At 46.1% G+C, this 19,536-nt stretch overlaps 2 protein-coding genes across 7 annotated transcripts in view; one reads left to right on the top strand and one right to left on the bottom strand.

Annotated features, from left to right (window-relative positions):
* The first annotated feature begins 2,220 nt into the window (after positions 1 to 2,220).
* Positions 2,221 to 4,494, top strand: LOC135521977 (large ribosomal subunit protein bL17m-like). 2 transcript variants are annotated; one of them, XM_064947823.1, is made up of 3 exons: positions 2,221 to 2,586; positions 3,703 to 3,771; positions 3,937 to 4,494. In XM_064947823.1, exons 1-3 carry the CDS (start codon positions 2,413 to 2,415, stop codon positions 4,195 to 4,197), a joined length of 504 nt encoding a protein of 167 aa, XP_064803895.1. In that variant the 5' UTR covers positions 2,221 to 2,412; the 3' UTR covers positions 4,198 to 4,494. The 2 variants fall into 2 exon arrangements, with proteins under 2 accessions (XP_064803895.1, XP_064803896.1); XM_064947824.1 differs by lacking the exon at positions 3,703 to 3,771.
* A 364-nt stretch (positions 4,495 to 4,858) lies between these two features.
* LOC135521972 (transmembrane protein 145-like) overlaps positions 4,859 to 19,536 on the bottom strand; it is a 46,134-nt gene continuing 31,456 nt past the window's right edge. The window contains exons 10-17 of one of the 5 annotated variants that reach the window (XM_064947818.1): positions 19,337 to 19,415; positions 17,815 to 17,908; positions 17,111 to 17,283; positions 16,062 to 16,182; positions 11,824 to 12,012; positions 7,543 to 7,603; positions 6,367 to 6,470; positions 4,859 to 6,186 (exon numbers count right to left, since the gene is read on the bottom strand). In XM_064947818.1, the coding sequence (XP_064803890.1) occupies positions 6,382 to 6,470; positions 7,543 to 7,603; positions 11,824 to 12,012; positions 16,062 to 16,182; positions 17,111 to 17,283; positions 17,815 to 17,908; positions 19,337 to 19,415 (806 nt within the window). In that variant the 3' untranslated portion in view covers positions 4,859 to 6,186; positions 6,367 to 6,381. Of the gene's footprint in view, positions 7,604 to 11,470; positions 11,567 to 11,823; positions 12,013 to 16,061; positions 16,183 to 17,110; positions 17,284 to 17,814; positions 17,909 to 19,336; positions 19,416 to 19,536 lie in introns of those variants that run through there. The other 4 variants (XM_064947817.1, XM_064947819.1, XM_064947816.1 and 1 more) reach the window with 4 other exon arrangements.

Genomic DNA, 19,536 nt, shown 5'->3' with positions numbered 1-19,536 from the left:
AAAATTACCCGACTCTCCTCTACTGTGAGAAACTGATGATTATTTTGGTTATGCATCTGGGACCATTCGGAGTACAATAAAAAAAAAAAATATATATATATATATATATACAGTACCAGTCAAAAGTTTAGACACACCTACTCATTCCAGAGATTCTTTATTTTGACTATTTTCTACTTTGTAGAATAATAGTGACAACATCAAAACTATGAAATAACACATATGGAATCATGTAGTAAACAAACAAAAAAACTGTTAAATTAAAAATATTTTATATTTGGATTCTGTGGGCAGAAGGTAGCCTAGTGGTTAGAGCGTTGGGCCAGTAACCGAAAGGTTGCTATATCGAATCCCCGAGCTAACAAGGTAAAAATCTGTCGTTCTGCCCCTGAACAAGTCAGTTAACCCACTGTTCCTAGGCTGTCATTGTACATTTACATTTTACATTTAAGTCATTTAGCAGACACTCTTATCCAGAGCGACTTACAAATTGGTGAATTCACCTTCTGACATCCAGTGGAACAGCCACTTTACAATAGTGCATCTAAATCATTTAAGGGGGGGGTGAGAAGGATTACTTAACAATTGAACTCTGTTGAACACTGCATCCAGCAAATTAGTAGATAAAGCACGTCTGAGTGGAGGGGTGAATGCTGGGCGAAGAACATTCAGAAATCTCTTCCAATACACATTGCCTGTGAGCATCAGAGGTGAACCAGTTGCATACACAGCTTGAACAAGACATTCATCAGCATTTCTCTGACTACATTGTAAAGAAGAATTTGTCCTTAACTGACTTGCCAAGTTAAATAAATAAAAATATTCAAAGTAGCCACCCTTTGCCTTGATGACAGCTTTGCATGCTCTTAGCATTATCTCAACCAGCTTTATGAGGTAGTCACCTGGAATGCATTTCAATTAACATGTGTGCCTTGTTAATTTGTGGAATTTCTTTCCTTCTTAATGTGTTTCAGTCAAACAGTTGTTGTTACCAGGTAGGGGTGGTATACATAAGATAGCCCTATTTGGTAAAAGACCAAGTCCATATTGTAGCAAATGCAGCTCAAAAAAGCAAAGAGAAACGAAAGCCTATCATTACTTTAAGACATGAAGGTCGGTCAATACAGAAAATTTCAGGAACTTTGAACGTTTCTTCAAGTGCAGTCGCAAAAAGCATCAAGCGCTATGATGAAACTGGAGGACTACCACAGGAAAGGAAGACCCAGAGTTACCTCTGCTGCAGAGGACAAGTTCATTAGAGTTACCAGCCTCAGAAATTGCAGCCCAAATAAATGCTTCACAGAGTTCAAGTAACAGACACATCTCAACATCAACTGTTCAGAGGAGACTGTGTGAATCAGGCCTTCATCGTCGAATTGTGGAAAAGAAACCACAATTCGACCATGAAGGCCTGATTCACGCAGTCTCCTCTGAACAGTTGAAGTTGAGACACACTTAACCAGCATGGCTACTACAGCATTCTGCAGCGATATGCAATCCCATCTGGTTTGCCCTTAGTGGGACTATCATTTGTTTTTCAACAGGACAATAACCCAAAACACACTTCCAGGCTGTGTAAGGGCTATTTGACAAAGAAGGAGAGTGATGGAGTGCTGCATCAGATGACCTGGCCTCCACAATCACCCAACCTAAACCCAATTGAGATGGTTTGGGATGTGTTGGAAAGCAGAGTGAAAGAAAAGCAGCCAAAAAGTGATCAGCATATGTGGGAACTCCTTCAAGATGTTTGGAAAAGCATTCCACATGAAGCTGGTTGAGAGAATTCCAAGAGTGTGCAAAGCTGCCATCAAGGCAAAGGTTGGCTACTTTGAAGAATCTAAAATCTATCTTGATTTGTTTAACACTTTTTTGTTTTTTCATAGTTGATGTCTTCACTATTAATCTACAATGTAGAAAATAGTAAATGTAAATAAAATGAGTAGGTGTGTTAAAAATTTTGACTGGTACTGTATATCTATGCTATTTGTCATCATATATCGTAAATAGGTCATTTAAATATGTACACTTATTTCCGATTACATTTCCTAATCAGAAATTAACCTCTTTTTTTTACATTTTGACATATCTCTACGCAACATAGAAAGACCTGATATCTAATAACAAACAACAATGAATGAATTAATGACAAATATAATACATTTGAGGCGGAACGATTTAATCCTAAAGTGGAACTGTTTTTCACCCACACAGACTGAGATAACTGATGCACCGGCAATGTCAAAGTTGTCACGTTATTAAGCGACCTCGGGGATGTATTAATGATCACATAAACCTAATTTAAACGAGGATAACGGAAGATAACCTTCGTTAGAAACACCGGTTTACATTTTTAAAGGCCGGCTTGATTCCTTTTTTCTTTCTAGCCTCTTGTAGGCGTCGGGACTCGACAAGATGCGCGTCAACATTCAGATGTTGATATCCCATGGCCGGGTGGCCCGTAAAATGGGTCTCGGTCCAGAGTCGCGAATAAACATGCTTCGGAACATTCTTACCGGCCTCGTTCGACACGAGAGGATAGAGACCACCCGAGGCAGAGCAGACGAAGTTCGATTCTATGCTGAAAAGGTGAGGACATGTTACCTTTTTACGCAGCTCAACAAAGTTGCTTCTCCAGTAATTCAAAGGCTGGCTGATGGCGATATTGAGTCGTTTCATCTAACAGTCCAAAAGGAATGTATGCAGCCGGCTATACACGTGTATACCCCTTCAGCCAATCAGACCAGGGGTGAAAATAATAGACTGCTTCAACCTGATTGGCAACACCCGGAACATGGCGAAAATTGTGTTTCATAATGAAAGTATTGTTACGACCCTGTGTTTATAAGCGCGGAAATCGACCCTGCCGCACGAGCATACTTTTGCGGCACAGTCGATAGCGCGCCGGACCTCGGGCAAGAAGGTCGAGGGTTCGAGACCTGCTCCCTGTCTGTTTCATTACATTGGTGTCAGAAGTGATCAGACAGTGCGTGTGCTTGACCGGTGAGCGCGTTCCTGTAAGACGTAGAGTCGCAAGCTAGTGCGAGGACGCCCTCTTTGAAAAAGAGGGAGTAGTGTAACGACCCTGGGTTTATAAGCGCGGAAATCGCACGAGCATGCTTTTGCGGCACAGTCGATAGCGCGCCGAGCCCAAGGGTTCGAGACCTGCTCCCAGCTGTTTCATTACAGTATGTTTTTTCCACCTTCTCGCCAGTAAATCGAGTTAAGGAGGTAATCGACTCCTTTGCAACTTGAATGGAGAATATGTTATGTACAACCCGGTCCATAGGGGATATGAGTGTATAGCTGGCTACATAGATTCCCTTTGGACAGTAAGATGAAGCAACTCTATTGTCATCTGCCAGCCTTTGGGCTACTCCACGAGTTGACTAAAGTCAACAAACATTGTGAAGGAAGTTTCTAATGAACTATGGAGTTGAGCAGAGTCCTGGCTTTGTGAAATTCAGCTCTGACTACATTGATTTGCCCAAGATCAATAGTGAATTATGAAACGCTTACCGTGTACCTATGGTTGTCCTATGTAGATGTGTGCCTTTGTTTGCTGAAATCCATACTTTTTAATTTAACTCCATGGTTGTATTTGTTTGATTTAGTCAGCTACTTCTCAATCATCCCTGTTTAGTAGGCTACTGTGTAGTTTTGACAGCTTGTGACATTGTTGACCAATGTGATGTTGTTTTGCAGTTGATTGACTATGCCAAGAAGGGAGACACTGACGAGAAAGCGATGAAAATGGCAAATTTCTGGCTCACAGTAAATGTTCTTTATGATCTTTGTTAGTATTTGAATCTACTCAGACCAAGTCAGACTGTCCCAATGTCCCCAGGATTGTTGTACTATTATCTACCAGATTAGTATGAGTGTGTTCCTAGTTCTTTCAGTCAGTCATCATCCCGTCTCTCTCTCCTGTGGTTTAAGGAAAAGGATCTGATCCCAAAGCTCTTCAAGGTCCTGGCTCCCAGGTTTGAGACCCAGCCCAAAGCCTACACCCGCATGGCCCGCATTCCCAACAGGGAGAACCTGGACAAGGCTGCTATGGCCGTGCTGGAGTATAAAGGCAACCCGTTCCCACCTCTCCAGACCGCCAAGCGAGACAATGAACACACACTAATCAACCAGCTCCTCAAAGGCTACAGAGAACAGCGGGCACAGCAGGCAGCAGCCAAGGTTGAGGCATAATGCAACCAGCCACACTGACATTACATGTATTACAGTTTTTAGATGTCTGGCTACAGTATGACTTTCTATGGACCCCACAAGATAAATGTGATTGTTTGACAATGTTACACGTTCTGTTTATGGCACTAATGTGAATTTAACAGATGTGCTTAAATCAAACAGGTTTGATATGCTGTTATTATACCCTCTTCCGGTTCAGAAACATGTCCCCCAAACTTTTCCTTATCATCATGGTTGATGCCCTGTTTTTAAATCTCTCTACTGATTCAGAATAAACATCAGACAGTGGCAAATAAAGGCAGGATGTTTTATGAAAGCAGCAACCACCTTCAGCCAGACATAATCACACCCATCATGAGCTTCCCCTCTCATTCTATTTGTTTAGATTCAAACTCTCTTTTTATTAAGAGCTGCTGTAGAGGTTGGTTTTTACATACTGGTAACTACTTGCCAAAATGACCCCAAACCTATTGCAATTACATTCAATTGGACCGGCTCTCCATTCTCCTTTGCCACTTGCCTGTAAGCGCTCCAAGTGAGGTTCCAGAAAATAATTTTACTGTACCAAGATGGAGTAGATGTTTTGGATGAATGCCCTTGCCCTTCTACATCACATTACACATTCACACTGTGGCCAAGGTATGAAAGAAACAGACCAGGCCTCTAGTAAAACCAACCATTTTAATTTGGCAAAAAGTGTATGTACAGCGTATTCAGAATATCCTAATTTGACACCATTAAAATGCATTCATTTCGAACAGTGCTTCAGTAATGTGCTCTTAACCAGACCCTTCTAAATACCCAGGAAGCTGTGCTGTTGTCTGTCATGCATATAAAACCCTCACTCATCTCCCGTTGCTCTTCTACTTGTGTCTGTGTATAATAGACAAATACCATAGATAAGTTGATCATGCAGCTTGTTGTACAGGATGACTGGAACCTGTCTGTCAAAATCTATTCAGTCAAGTAATGGCATCCGTAACCATGGACAACAGTGGACTGTAATGGCAATAGAGACAAATATATATACGCCTACAGAGACAACCTTTAGAACACCAGAACAATCTAATTCAAGTGTCATTCTTTTTTACAGACTACATTATACCTTTGACTGTATGTTCTCATGTACATAACATGTGCGGTACCAGTCTGACCAACCCAAGCCTACTCCAGACATTGTCTTTCTGTAGTAAAGAGCTATTAATTAAACCATTAGAAACAGTCAATTAACCACCATTCTTTCTCCCACACCATTTTTCTACAGATTGGACTCAAAATGATTAAAGAGACTTGCATGTTTCATACTCAGATATTAACAAGTTATAAAAAACAAATTTGTAATTGATTACTTCCATTTCTTAGAACAGGTGGTAAATTGGCCTTGACACAGTCTTATGAATTACACCCTCCCCCTTACATTGATATCATTAGGATATTTCATTAATCAATTTAATATTATTCAGATCATGTACATTTTTTATATGTCTGATAATGACACTTGATGACATTGATTAATATGAACATATCTACAGGTAACATTTGTATATTTGATAGCGGAATATCATTGGATGTAGTGTGTGGATACGTATTATCCAGATAAAAGCGCTATTCAAAGTCACTTTGAAATAAATGGCGGAACAGAAAACTAAGAGAAGGGGAACATTAAAGTGCTTCATGCAGGACAAACAGGACGTTGGTGCTACTACTTTCACAGTTACTCTAAAGGTTTTCTTTAGTTGTTTATGGGCCCAGGACTTTTCATGGTCAGGAAGAACTACTGTTCCTACTTATGGATAAACAACAATGAGCCCCTCACACAGTATCAGATCAGATGTACAACTTCACTGAGGGAAACGGCCATACAGACAGACATGTACAGGTTTGACATGACATCATTACATACTAGTCGGGGGGGGGGGTGATTGTGAAGTTAGTTCACATCCTCGCTGGACAACTTTCCCTCCTTAAATCATGTGTCAAGGACGGAGGCTGAAATTGAAAGTAAAACAAGCTATAAGTATGATTTCTATGTAAAAAAATAAAATCATTTAACTTTAAAACCACCCCTTTCCCTGTGCTCTATTGCATTAATACATTCACCAAGGTCTACATACATCAAGGAATTACATTCAGAGCAAGCTAATATCTTGCACTCCAGTGAGAACTGACCAGTAGTATTCTGAGTTAAAACAGTTGTCTGTGGACAGTATGACAGAAGGTCCCAGAAGGTTCCAATAGAAATCCAGAAGCAGTGGCATTAACACCTCGGTAGCCTTTATGGTATGAAATACACACAGCTATTGTATAGTAGTATGGTACAACAGGCACACGCACTGGATGAACACATGGAGTATAATCAGTTTAGAGACAGGGAGTACATGCTTGTTTTAGCAGTACCTCAGTGGTCCACAGTAAACTGTACATTGTACACTTAAACATCAGTATATCAATCCTATAGCCTGGAGCAATCAACATATATAAGAATATAAATCATCCAACATATTCTATATGGAGAAATTCTATATTTTGTGTTAACATCTGTCAACGTGAAAAAAAATGTATGTTTCAGGATGTGAGTGAATATTTTACTCTTGTACAATGTAATGGCATGAGAATTGCAATGGTCACAGCATCACTTGGAATTCGACAATGTGTAAAAAAAAACATCCCTTTTGTAATATAAACTCTGCAACTATTTTAGAGTAATGGTAACTCATTCTCTTCAGCTATTTACACGTTTCCCTCAGCCCCTCCATTGATGCCTTATAAATTATTGAATAAAGGTGTTCATAGGAGTTTTGTTCAGGCTCCACTGTGCGCTCCTATCATTCTATTGGTCAGGCTACATCCACTCTGTCATCTCTCCCTCCCGGTGCCTGCCTCTCTCTGCTCATGTTCAAATATTTATTGCTTCTTTTTTCTTTTACAAGCTCAGCACTAACTCACAGCCATATCCTCTTCTTTATTCAGATTTTTTTCCCATTCAGAGGTGAAAATGGGACATATAGGATTTCCATTCCACATGTCTGCTTATAATGACTTCCCCTTCTCTTCCTCCTCATATCCCTCCCTCCTTCCCTTGTGGCTATACATAGCTTAACCTGTTTTCTATGCTACCTGATCTTCACCTCCCTCTCGATCTTTCTCTCTGTGTCCCTCTTTCTTTCTCTCTGTCTCATGCCTTGGTGCCCATGCCCCCTCCCCCCTGCATGCTGAAGTACTCGGTGAAGTGGGAGGGGAGTTGTGGAGGGGGAGGGGGGGAGAGGCAGGTGGGCATGGGGGGAGGGAGTGGGGGGAAGGTGGGTAACGACAGGTCGGCCGTGGTGGTGATGATCTTATGCTCACTGTTCCTCTGCACTTCCTGTCCCTTCCGGGCCACCGTCTCCTCCACCGTCTTCACTGGGCCCTAAGAGAGAGGGAGGTAAAGGTTGAAATGTTAAAGGTCAAGCTGGGTTGTATTTGTCACAATGTCAGTTACCACATCCTTCTCTGACAACTTCCTCTGTTCTCTAACACCTCTGGAGTGTTACAGGGACTATATCGGACCTTAGTATCAGTTACTAGATCCTCCTCAGACCAATTCAATTCAATTCAAGGGGCTTTATTGGCATGGGTAACATGTGTTAACATTGCCAAAGCAAGTAAGGTAGATAATATATAAAGTGAAATAAACAATAAAAATTAACAGTAGACATCACACATACAGAAGTTTCAAAACAATAAAGACATTACAAATGTCATATTATATATATATATATATATATATATACAGTGTTTTTTACAATGTACAAATGGTAAAGGACACAAGATAAAATAAATAAGCATAGATATGGATCAATTTGTAAGTCGCTCTGGATAAGAGCGTCTGCTAAATGACTTAAATGTAAATGTAATGGGTTGTATTTACAATGGTGCATGTTCTTCACTGGTTGCCCTTTTCTCGTGGCAACAGGTCACAAATCTTGCTGCCCTGATGGCACACTGGAATTTCACCCAGTAGATATGGGAGTTTTTCAAAATTGGATTTGATAGGGAAGCTGAGAGGTCAAATATACTGTTAAGATTTTCTACTGCCAAGTTTACACCTTCACAATGACAGTGGAACGTTTTACCCAGGAAATTGTCTAAAAGGGATTGAATTTGTTGTTGCCTAATTGTTTTTTGGTAGGTTTCCAAATTGCATTCCTTCCATCTATAGCATTTCTTAATGTTACTCTGTTCCTTTGGCTTTGATGCCTCATGATTGAGTATTGCTCTGTTTAGGTAGACTGTGATTTTGCTGTGGTCTGATAGGGGTGTCAGTGGGCTGACTGTGAACGCTCTGAGAGACTCTGGGTTGAGGTCAGTGATAAAGTAGTCTACAGTACTACTGCCAAGAGATGAGCTATAGGTGTACCTACCATAGGAGTCCCCTCGAAGCCTACCATTGACTATGTACATACCCAGCGTGCGACAGAGCTGCAGGAGTTGTGACCCGTTTTTGTTGGTTATGTTGTCATAGTTGTGCCTAGGGGGGCATACGGGGGAGGGAATGCTGTCACCTCCAGGCAGGTGTTTGTCCCCCTGTGTGCTGAGGGTGTCAGGTTCTGGTCCGGTTCTGGCATTTAGGTCGCCACAGACTAGTACATGTCCCTGGGCCTGGAAATGATTGATTTCCCCCTCCAGGATGGAGAAGCTGTCTTCATTAAAATATGGGGATTCTAGTGGAGGGATATAGGTAGCACACAGGAGGACATTTTTCTCTGTTAGGATAATTTCCTTTTGAATTTCTAGCCAAATGTAGAATGTTCCTGTTTTGATTAATTTAATGGAGTGAGTTAGGTCTGCTCTATACCAAATTAGCATACCCCTGAGTCCCTTCCCTGTTTCACACCTGGTAGTTTGGTGGATGGGACTACCAGCTCTCTGTAGCCTAGAGGGCATCCAGTGGGTCAGTCTCCTCTATACCAGGTTTCTTGCAGGATGACAATGTCTGTATTACCGATTTCTTTGGTGAAGTCCGGGTTTCTGCTCTTCAGGCCAAAGGCAGATGACCTCAGGCCTTGGATATTCCAGGATGAAATAGTAAAGGCTTTTGTTCCATAAAGTGTCCAATGTTGTTGGTCGTGGTTTGGCCTCAGGCCAGTAAGTGTGAGCAGAGCCTGCTGAGCATCTGGTACATGCCATTGGCTTGGGCGAGTGTGAGAGTGGGGGTTGGGACTGTTTGCCACTCACTACCTGGGCGTATGTGTGGCTTCCATGTTGAGGCCCTCTTTGCGGGGGTGGGGTGCATGGGGTGGGCAGGAGTGGGGTGGGCAGGATAGGTCTGATCTGAGGGGTCCTAAATGGGGTGTGGGCATGGTTGACGTGGGGGGGGGGTGTTGATTGGTTGGGGTAGGGGTGTGGATGTGTCTGGGTGTGCGGTGGTCTGGATGTAATTCCTCTTGGCGTGGGTCCTCTATGTGTAGGTCCAGGGGGGGGGGTCCTGCAGGTCTGGGAGGGTGTCTCGCTGGTCTGGGTGGCGTGTCTATTGATCTGTTGCTCCTGTGTGAAGTGTTGGGGATACGTTTTAGAGCGATGTCCTTTAGAGTTCGGGCAAAGATGGGCACTGCTGCCTTGTAGAGGTGGACCTGGTCATAGAGGCTGTTCAAGTCCAGGGTGGAGTGGTGGGCCAGGAAAACGTTTGGTTTTGAGGCACAGTCACGGGAAATACTTGCGTTTACCCGCTGTATTGTGGCAGGGTGGAAGTCTTTTCATGGTAGCAGGGTGGAGATAACCACTTGTGCGTTGGGGAAAGTAGAAGAAGCCTTTTCAATCACTCCCTTCAGTGCTGTGGCCACTCTTTCCTGCTGTGCCCTCAGGTCGTTTGTGCCTGTGAGTATTATTATGTGGCTGGGTGAGCCTAGTTTGGCCTCAGACAGAAGGTCTAGGGAGCTCTGGGTGTTTGGACACCAGAGTTTAGACACGCTGTGTTTGGGAAAAAGTTTTTTTTCTTCTATATATAATCCCATTTGAGTCCATAAGTAGTACAATCTGTGTCTTGTGTTTGTCCTCAGTGGGTGTGGGGGGGTTGTCAGAAGGGCTATCAGGGTGGCTGACAGGGGGGTGCTCAGAGGGGGTGAGAGCCGCTGGGCTTGGGGTTCTTCATTTGTCTGTTCTGCTGTGATGTCGACTCTATGGTCAGGGACTGGTGTGGACTGTTCTGCTGTGGTGTCGAGACTTTTGTTGGGTGCTGAGGTGGGCTGTTCTGCTGGCTTCTCTGTGGGGGTGGCCACCTCTCTAGTGGGTTGTTCTCTGTCACACGCCGTCCCCCTCAACCTCTCCTCCATCCCCCTCACCCTCTCCTCCATCCCCCTAAACCTCTCCTCCACCAGCAGTCTGATACTCTCCTCTAGTGCTCTGTTCTGCTCCTCTTTCTCCTGTTGTATTTGTCTCACCACTGTCCAAAGTGCAGATATGTCTCTGTCCACCTCCAGCTCTCCTGGTCTGGTTAAGGGGCTGTTGTTGTGCTGGGCTGTGATCTGGGTCTGTGCTGACTGAAGTGTAATCACCTGCTGTTCCAGCTCCACCTGCCTTATCTCCAGCTGGGTGAATTTGTCCTTCATTTCAATGAGGGAGTGGTAATCTGTGCTGGGAGGTTGACTCTTCACTGGAGGTTGCTCGTCTGTGGGGTTACATAGTGAAGAGGTCTGGTCTGACCCGCTCGGTGTGGGGGTGTCTTTATCAAGGGAGAGCTCCTGCTGGGCTAATTCTTTGATTAGGTGAAAGTCCAGCTGAAACTGTTTGGGGTTACTCTGTACAATTACTGTTCCGGACTTATAGATATTTATATTACTTGACTCAGAGTCCTCGTTATCAAGTATTCTGAGTTTCCACCCCTCGTTAACCCCCCCTCTCTTAACAAAGGGGTAGTGTGCTAATATAGCACTGTGCCATGCCAAGGGATGGTTTGTGTGGAAGATAAGGTTGCTGATGTTCCCATTTTTGTAATAGTCAGCAAAAAGTGTCTCTTGATTTTCCATAAGGAGCTTCATTTTGTAATCTTTTCTTGACTTATCATTCTTTACATGCAAAGGGTACTGTATTTTAATTACCTCTGAACAGCGGGAGGGAGCCTCTAAGGCCTCTCCATTTGGTTGGGGTAGACTGTGTGACTCTCCTGCCATTGTTGGGCTAATGGGCTTTGACACCTCTCACTTGATACGTCAGTGCTAGTTGAAGCTGTATCAAGCTTGGCAGAATTATGTTAGAATTCAGACCTTATAAAGTAATGTTGTGTATTTTTCTTCTTGGCTTTTGGCTTTTAAAATATAGTTTCAGACTAAGCATTACTCACTCCGTTCCAGGTTGGATGGGGTTTTCAGGTTTCTGTTGTTTTCCAGAGAATTTGCTGTATAGAGAAATAAATCTTGGTTTGGGAAAAAAAAATTTTTCTTCTATATATTTCCCATCTATATATTTCCCATCACTTCCAGGTGATTCTGTAATTCCGTCCAAAATCAGGTTGTAGGTTTTAAGTTTTGATTTGAAGTGGGGGTTATGTTGTAGAGGGTAGAATCCAGTATGTGTTCCTGACAAAAAATCCAAGTTTATCTAACTCCTAATCTATCTTTTTTAAAGAAAATGCTGAAAAATACATCCACTCACCGACTGGATGGAGAAGAGTTCTGTGAAGTTGGGCTGGGAGTCGCCCAGGAAGGAGCTGTTCCCATAGGCATGGTGGGGGAAACTCTCACTCGCCACACCCGCCTTCGGACTAGACAGTAGGATCCCGATCTGAGAGGTCCGCACGTGGTACGGGAAGTTCTTATTGGCCGCAGAGGGCCGCGTGATAGCCTGTGGCGAGGCAAGGAGGGGGGAGAGGGGACGGATGGGAGGAATGTATCATATTCAGAATATTGCCTGTTGCCTGTACAAATATTACCCAGTATTCTCCATACACTGATACACATTTCTTCACATATATGAACAGAACAGTATGTGTGTGAATGTGTCACTGACAAAGGACTGAGAGGCTCAGTCTGGTACAGAAGTCTGGGACAGAGAGGCTCAGTCTGGTATAGAAGTCTGGGACAGAGAGGCTCAGTCTGGTACAGAAGTCTGGGACAGAGAGGCTCAGTCTGGTATAGAAGTCTGGGACAGAGAGTCTCAGTCTGGTATAGAAGTCTGGGACAGAGAGGCTCAGTCTGGTATAGAAGTCTGTGACAGAGAGGCTCAGTCTGGTACAGAAGTCTGGGACCGAGAGGCTCAGTCTGGTACAGAAGTGTGGGACCGAGAGGCTCAGTCTGGTACAGAAGTCTGGGACAGAGAGGCTCAGTCTGGTACAGAAGTCTAGGACTGAGAGGCTCAGTCTGGTACAGAAGTCTGGGACAGAGAGGCTCAGTCTGGTACAGAAGTCTGGGACAGAGAGGCTCAGTCTGGTACAGAAGTCTGGGACAGAGAGGCTCAGTCTGGTACAGAAGTCTGGGACAGAGAGGCTCAGTCTGGTACAGAAGTCTGGGACAGAGAGGCTCAGTCTGGTACAGAAGTCTGGGACAGAGAGGCTCAGTCTGGTACAGAAGTCTGGGACAGAGAGGCTCAGTCTGGTATAGAAGTCTGGGACCGAGAGGCTCAGTCTGGTACAGAAGTCTGGGACCGAGAGGCTCAGTCTGGTACAGAAGTCTGGGACAGAGAGGCTCAGTCTGGTATAGAAGTCTGGGACAGAGAGGCTCAGTCTGGTATAGAAGTCTGGGACAGAGAGGCTCAGTCTGGTATAGAAGTCTGGGACCGAGAGGCTCAGTCTGGTATAGAAGTCTGGGACCGAGACGCTCAGTCTGGTACAGAAGTCTGGGACAGAGAGGCTCAGTCTGGTACAGAAGTCTGGGACAGAGAGGCTCAGTCTGGTATAGAAGTCTGGGACAGAGAGGCTCAGTCTGGTATAGAAGTCTGGGACAGAGAGGCTCAGTCTGGTACAGAAGTCTGGGACAGAGAGGCTCAGTCTGGTACAGAAGTCTGGGACAGAGAGGCTCAGTCTGGTACAGAAGTCTGGGACAGAGAGGCTCAGTCTGGTACAGAAGTCTGGGACAGAGAGGCTCAGTCTGGTACAGAAGTCTGGGACAGAGAGGCTCAGTCTGGTACAGAAGTCTGGGACAGAGAGGCTCAGTCTGGTATAGAAGTCTGGGACCGAGAGGCTCAGTCTGGTACAGAAGTCTGGGACCGAGAGGCTCAGTCTGGTACAGAAGTCTGGGACAGAGAGGCTCAGTCTGGTATAGAAGTCTGGGACAGAGAGGCTCAGTCTGGTACAGAAGTCTGGGACAGAGAGGCTCAGTCTGGTACAGAAGTCTGGGACAGAGAGGCTCAGTCTGGTACAGAAGTCTGGGACAGAGAGGCTCAGTCTGGTACAGAAGTCTGGGACAGAGAGGCTCAGTCTGGTACAGAAGTCTGGGACAGAGAGGCTCAGTCTGGTACAGAAGTCTGGGACAGAGAGGCTCAGTCTGGTATAGAAGTCTGGGACCGAGAGGCTCAGTCTGGTACAGAAGTCTGGGACCGAGAGGCTCAGTCTGGTACAGAAGTCTGGGACAGAGAGGCTCAGTCTGGTATAGAAGTCTGGGACAGAGAGGCTCAGTCTGGTATAGAAGTCTGGGACAGAGAGGCTCAGTCTGGTATAGAAGTCTGGGACCGAGAGGCTCAGTCTGGTATAGAAGTCTGGGACCGAGACGCTCAGTCTGGTACAGAAGTCTGGGACAGAGAGGCTCAGTCTGGTACAGAAGTCTGGGACAGAGAGGCTCAGTCTGGTATAGAAGTCTGGGACAGAGAGGCTCAGTCTGGTATAGAAGTCTGGGACAGAGAGGCTCAGTCTGGTACAGAAGTCTGGGACCGAGAGGCTCAGTCTGGTATAGAAGTCTGGGACCGAGAGGCTCAGTCTGGTATAGAAGTCTGGGACAGAGAGGCTCAGTCTGGTACAGAAGTCTGGGACCGAGAGGCTCAGTCTGGTACAGAAGTCTGGGACAGAGAGGCTCAGTCTGGTATAGAAGTCTGGGACAGAGAGGCTCAGTCTGGTATAGAAGTCTGGGACAGAGAGGCTCAGTCTGGTATAGAAGTCTGGGACAGAGAGGCTCAGTCTGGTATAGAAGTCTGGGACCGAGAGGCTCAGTCTGGTATAGAAGTCTGGGACCGAGACGCTCAGTCTGGTACAGAAGTCTGGGACAGAGAGGCTCAGTCTGGTACAGAAGTCTGGGACAGAGAGGCTCAGTCTGGTATAGAAGTCTGGGACAGAGAGGCTCAGTCTGGTATAGAAGTCTGGGACAGAGAGGCTCAGTCTGGTACAGAAGTCTGGGACCGAGAGGCTCAGTCTGGTACAGAAGTCTGGGACAGAGAGGCTCAGTCTGGTACAGAAGTCTAGGACTGAGAGGCTCAGTCTGGTACAGAAGTCTGGGACCGAGAGGCTCAGTCTGGTACAGAAGTCTGGGACAGAGAGGCTCAGTCTGGTACAGAAGTCTGGGACAGAGAGGCTCAGTGGTACAGAAGTCTGGGACAGAGAGGCTCAGTCTGGTACAGAAGTCTAGGACTGAGAGGCTCAGTCTGGTGCAGAAGTCTAGGACTGAGAGGCTCAGTCTGGTACAGAAGTCTGGGACCGAGAGGCTCAGTCTGGTACAGAAGTCTGGGACAGAGAGGCTCAGTCTGGTACAGAAGTCTGGGACAGAGAGGCTCAGTCTGGTACAGAAGTCTGGGACAGAAAGGCTCAGTCTGGTACAGAAGTCTGGGACCGAGAGGCTCAGTCTGGTACAGAAGTCTGGGACCGAGAGGCTCAGTCTGGTACAGAAGTCTGGGACAGAGAGGCTCAGTCTGGTACAGAAGTCTGGGACAGAGAGGCTCAGTCTGGTACAGAAGTCTGGGACAGAGAGGCTCAGTCTGGTACAGAAGTCTAGGACTGAGAGGCTCAGTCTGGTGCAGAAGTCTAGGACTGAGAGGCTCAGTCTGGTACAGAAGTCTGGGACCGAGAGGCTCAGTCTGGTACAGAAGTCTGGGACAGAGAGGCTCAGTCTGGTACAGAAGTCTGGGACAGAGAGGCTCAGTCTGGTACAGAAGTCTGGGACAGAGAGGCTCAGTCTGGTATAGAAGTCTGGGACAGAGAGGCTCAGTCTGGTACAGAAGTCTGGGACCGAGAGGCTCAGTCTGGTGCAGAAGTCTGGGACAGAGAGGCTCAGTCTGGTACAGAAGTCTGGGACAGAGAGGCTCAGTCTGGTATAGAAGTCTGGGACAGAGAGGCTCAGTCTGGTACAGAAGTCTGGGACCGAGAGGCTCAGTCTGGTGCAGAAGTCTGGGACAGAGAGGCTCAGTCTGGTACAGAAGTCTGGGACTGAGAGGCTCAGTCTGGTACAGAAGTCTGGGACCGAGAGGCTCAGTCTGGTACAGAAGTCTGGGACCGAGAGGCTCAGTCTGGTACAGAAGTCTGGGACTGAGAGGCTCAGTCTGGTATAGAAGTCTGGGACCGAGAGGCTCAGTCTGGTACAGAAGTCTGGGACCGAGAGGCTCAGTCTGGTACAGAAGTCTGGGACTGAGAGGCTCAGTCTGGTATAGAAGTCTGGGACAGAGAGGCTCAGTCTGGTACAGAAGTCTGGGACCGAGAGGCTCAGTCTGGTACAGAAGTCTGGGACTGAGAGGCTCAGTTTGGTATAGAAGTCTGGGTTTGGGAGGATACTAACGCAGAGGCCGATGAGGACAGAGAGATATGACTCACAGATATTAAAAGAGAGGTGAGTGTGTGCGTGCCTGCGCGTAGAGGGCAGGGAGTTACTAACGAGGCGGGCAATGAGGTCTTCGAGATAATTAACGTCAACAGTGAGGCAGTGTGTGTATGTGGGCACACATGCATGCCTGTGTGTAGAGAGATGAAGGGTACTAACGAGGAATACGATGTGAGCATAGAGGTGGATTCCCAGTTGGATGCCGTTGACGATCTTCTCCCGTGCCCAGCGAGGGATGCCAAAGTTAGCTATCAGAGCCATGACGGGCACCGCAAAAAACCTGCCAGAGGGAGAGAGATAATGAGGGAGAGAGAGGAGAGAAATAATGATGGAGAGAGAGGAGAAAGATAATGATGGAGAGAGAGGAGAGAGATAATGAGGGAGAGAGAGGAGAGAGAGATAATGAGGGAGAGAGAGATAATGAGGGAGAGAGAGGAGAGAGAGATAATGAGGGAGAGAGAGGAGAGAGAGGAGAGAGAGATAATGAGGGAGAGAGATGAGAGAGAGATAATGAGGGAGAGAGAAGGGAGAGAGAGATAATGAGGGAGAGAGAGGAGAGAAAGATAATGAGGGAGAGAGAGGAGAGAGAGATAATGAGGGAGAGAGAGGAGAGAGAGATAATGAGGGAGAGAGAGGAGAGAGAGATAATGAGGGAGAGAGAGGAGAGAGATAATGATGGAGAGAGGGGAGAGAGATAATGAGGGAGAGAGAGGAGAGAGAGATAATGAGGGAGAGAGAGGAGAGAGAGAGATAATGAGGGAGAGAGAGGAGAGAGAGAAAATGAGGGGAGAGAGAGATAATGAGGGAGAGAGAGATAATGAGGGAGAGAGAGAGGAGAGAGAGATAATGAGGGAGAGAGATGAGAGAGATAATGATGGAGAGAGAGGAGAGAGATAATGATGGTGAGAGGAGAGAGAGATCATGAGGGAGAGAGAGAGATAGGAGAGAGAGAAAATGAGGGGGAGAGATTAAGAGAGAAAGAGGAGAGAGAGATAGGGAAGGGAGAGATTAAGATATGTAAACGAAGGAAGGAGAAAAAAGGAATATGGTGGAGTAGTGACAAAAGGAAACGAGAGGGAGAGGCGGAGGAGGACGGATTTAAGACGAGCAAGCAAGTAGTGGAAAGATAAGTGAGACGGGGAGTTTATTGGGTGCAATGTTTTTTAGGGAATGAAGTTGATGAACCTGACAGAGCTATGTCCTCTCACCAGAGTGTGTATGCCGTGAAGAAGGGGATGTAGAAGGGTTGTTTCTCAGGGTAGTGTTTGAGGGAGATCAGGACGGCGTAGCAGAACCACACGTAGGCCAGCAGCTGGAGACCCATCAGACCGTAGCCTGCCGGGCTGTCATATGCATACAGCACCTCACCCGGGTCAAAGAACTGAGACACACACACACTTACAACGTCATACAACCACTCTAATGGACCGCACCCTACTAATCAACCTACTAACTTTACCCTCAAATAGTAGAGGTGTATTACAATACGTTCCCCAGCATGTGTTGTAACAGTCTGTGGTTTGCTGCCATGTTGGGATGTGAAATCTACTCATTTTTGTTGGTGAGTGTGTCTACAAATGTGTGCGTATGTGTATGTTTGTTTGTGTGTGTGTGTCCGTGTCATTGACACTTCTCTACAACTGGGTCATTGACAGTGCCTCTGCTTGCGGGCTGTGTATTCAGTTTCACAGGCCAGAGACTGGATGTCATTGGTCAAACAGGGTAACCGTGCCCGAGACCTGAAGACTAGCTCCTAGAGCTAATACCTAGACTGGAACTCAGTAGGCTGACATAGTGTTGTGGGACACAGGAATCCCCGGTTGAAACTTAGACCGTCATACACTGGCCCTTCACGTATAGCATGGACAGTAGGAGTGTAGCAGCAGCAGTTCTGTAGTGTAGGCTGCAGTACCTCTGCCTCGTATATGAAGAGGATGATATAGGTGACGGTGTAGACTGTCATGTAGATGGACAGCTTGACAGAGCCACTGTGGCTGATCCTCGCCCTGACAGAGACGGATACACACAGGGGGGTTAGCTTTCACACAGACAGATGAATACACACACACACTCTCCTCCTGCAAACAGAGCTGGATTTCCTCACCCACATATGCACACACACACACACACACATTCCCTCTTTATGGTGCAGTGTAGTCAGGCAGCGTATCTAAGTGGCTATTCATCACCACATTTCAGAGATGTAGCAATAATGACAAAGTCTGCTCTAATAAAGTCACAGCTACTATACTGTATGAGACAGTGAGAGAGAAAGGGAGAAAGACAGAGGGCAATGAGAGAGGAGCAGAGCGGGAAGAGAAAGAGAAACAGGGAAAGAAGAGTGAGAGCAAGTGAGAAAGACAGAGAGAGACTGGGCTACTGGTACGAGATAGAAGGAGTAAGACAGAGAGAGACTGGGCTACTGGTACGAGATAGAAGGAGTAAGACAGAGAGAGACTGGGCTACTGGTACGAGTTAGAAGGAGTAAGACAGAGAGAGACTGGGCTACTGGTACGAGTTAGAAGGAGTAAGACAGAGAGAGACTGGGCTACTGGTACGAGATAGAAGGAGTAAGAGAGAGAGACTGGGCTCCTGGTACGAGTTAGAAGGAGTAAGACAGAGAGAGACTGGGCTACTGGTACGAGTTAGAAGGAGTAAGACAGAGAGAGACTGGGCTCCTGGTACGAGTTAGAAGGAGTAAGACAGAGAGAGACTGGGCTACTGGTACGAGTTAGAAGGAGTAAGACAGAGAGAGACTGGGCTACTGGTACGAGTTAGAAGGAGTAAGACAGAGAGAGACTGGGCTACTGGTACGAGTTAGAAGGAGTAAGAGAGAGAGAGACTGGGCTACTGGTACGAGTTAGAAGGAGTAAGACAGAGAGAGACTGGGCTACTGGTACGAGTTAGAAGGAGTAAGACAGAGAGAGACTGGGCTACTGGTACGAGATAGAAGGAGTAAGACAGAGAGAGACTGGGCTACTGGTACGAGTTAGAAGGAGTAAGACAGAGAGAGACTGGGCTACTGGTACGAGTTAGAAGGAGTAAGAGAGAGAGAGACTGGGCTACTGGTACGAGTTAGAAGGAGTAAGAGAGAGAGAGACTGGGCTACTGGTACGAGTTAGAAGGAGTAAGAGAGAGAGACTGGGCTCCTGGTACGAGTTAGAAGGAGTAAGACAGAGAGAGACTGGGCTACTGGTACGAGTTAGAAGGAGTAAGACAGAGAGAGTGGCTGGAGGATTTCATCCTGAGACACACTGTAATGAAGCACTGAACCTGTAATCCAGACAAGCAGTTTGACTGACATGTCCCCTAGGGTAGAGGGTGTTATTAAGGCTGGGACAGCTACTGTAGCTCTGACCCTGAGAGCATAGGTGAGATGGCCTGAGACCAGACACAGTGTGAGAGACATACACAAAAACACACACACTCCCTACCTGGTGACAGTGAAGCCTTTTCCCAGCAGGATCAGCATCAGCAGGAACACCAGGAAACTGACAGAGAACAGTAATTTCCCTGGAGAGAGAGAGAGAGAGAGATGGTGAGAAGGAGGGAAGAAAATGAGAACCCCACAGAGAGTGAAAGAAAGGTTACTGTAAGTAGGTTATAGTATCTGAATATGTAACATCATACCAGA

This window comes from Oncorhynchus masou, chromosome 30 (assembly GCF_036934945.1).
Source record: "Oncorhynchus masou masou isolate Uvic2021 chromosome 30, UVic_Omas_1.1, whole genome shotgun sequence".
In the NCBI taxonomy this organism is placed as follows: Eukaryota; Metazoa; Chordata; class Actinopteri; order Salmoniformes; family Salmonidae; genus Oncorhynchus; species Oncorhynchus masou.
The sequence above is the reverse complement of the archived record's forward strand: the minus strand, read 5'-3'. Positions and strand labels throughout refer to the sequence as shown.

Bases quoted from the DNA above. Each gene is read 5' to 3' on its own strand.
- LOC135521977 (XM_064947823.1), top strand. From the start codon at position 2,413: ATGCGCGTCAACATTCAGATGTTGATATCCCATGGCCGGGTGGCCCGT. The intron at 2,587-3,702 runs GTGAGGACATGT...GTTGTTTTGCAG, and splicing joins TTCGATTCTATGCTGAAAAG to TTGATTGACTATGCCAAGAA. The intron at 3,772-3,936 runs GTAAATGTTCTT...CTGTGGTTTAAG, and splicing joins TGGCAAATTTCTGGCTCACA to GAAAAGGATCTGATCCCAAA.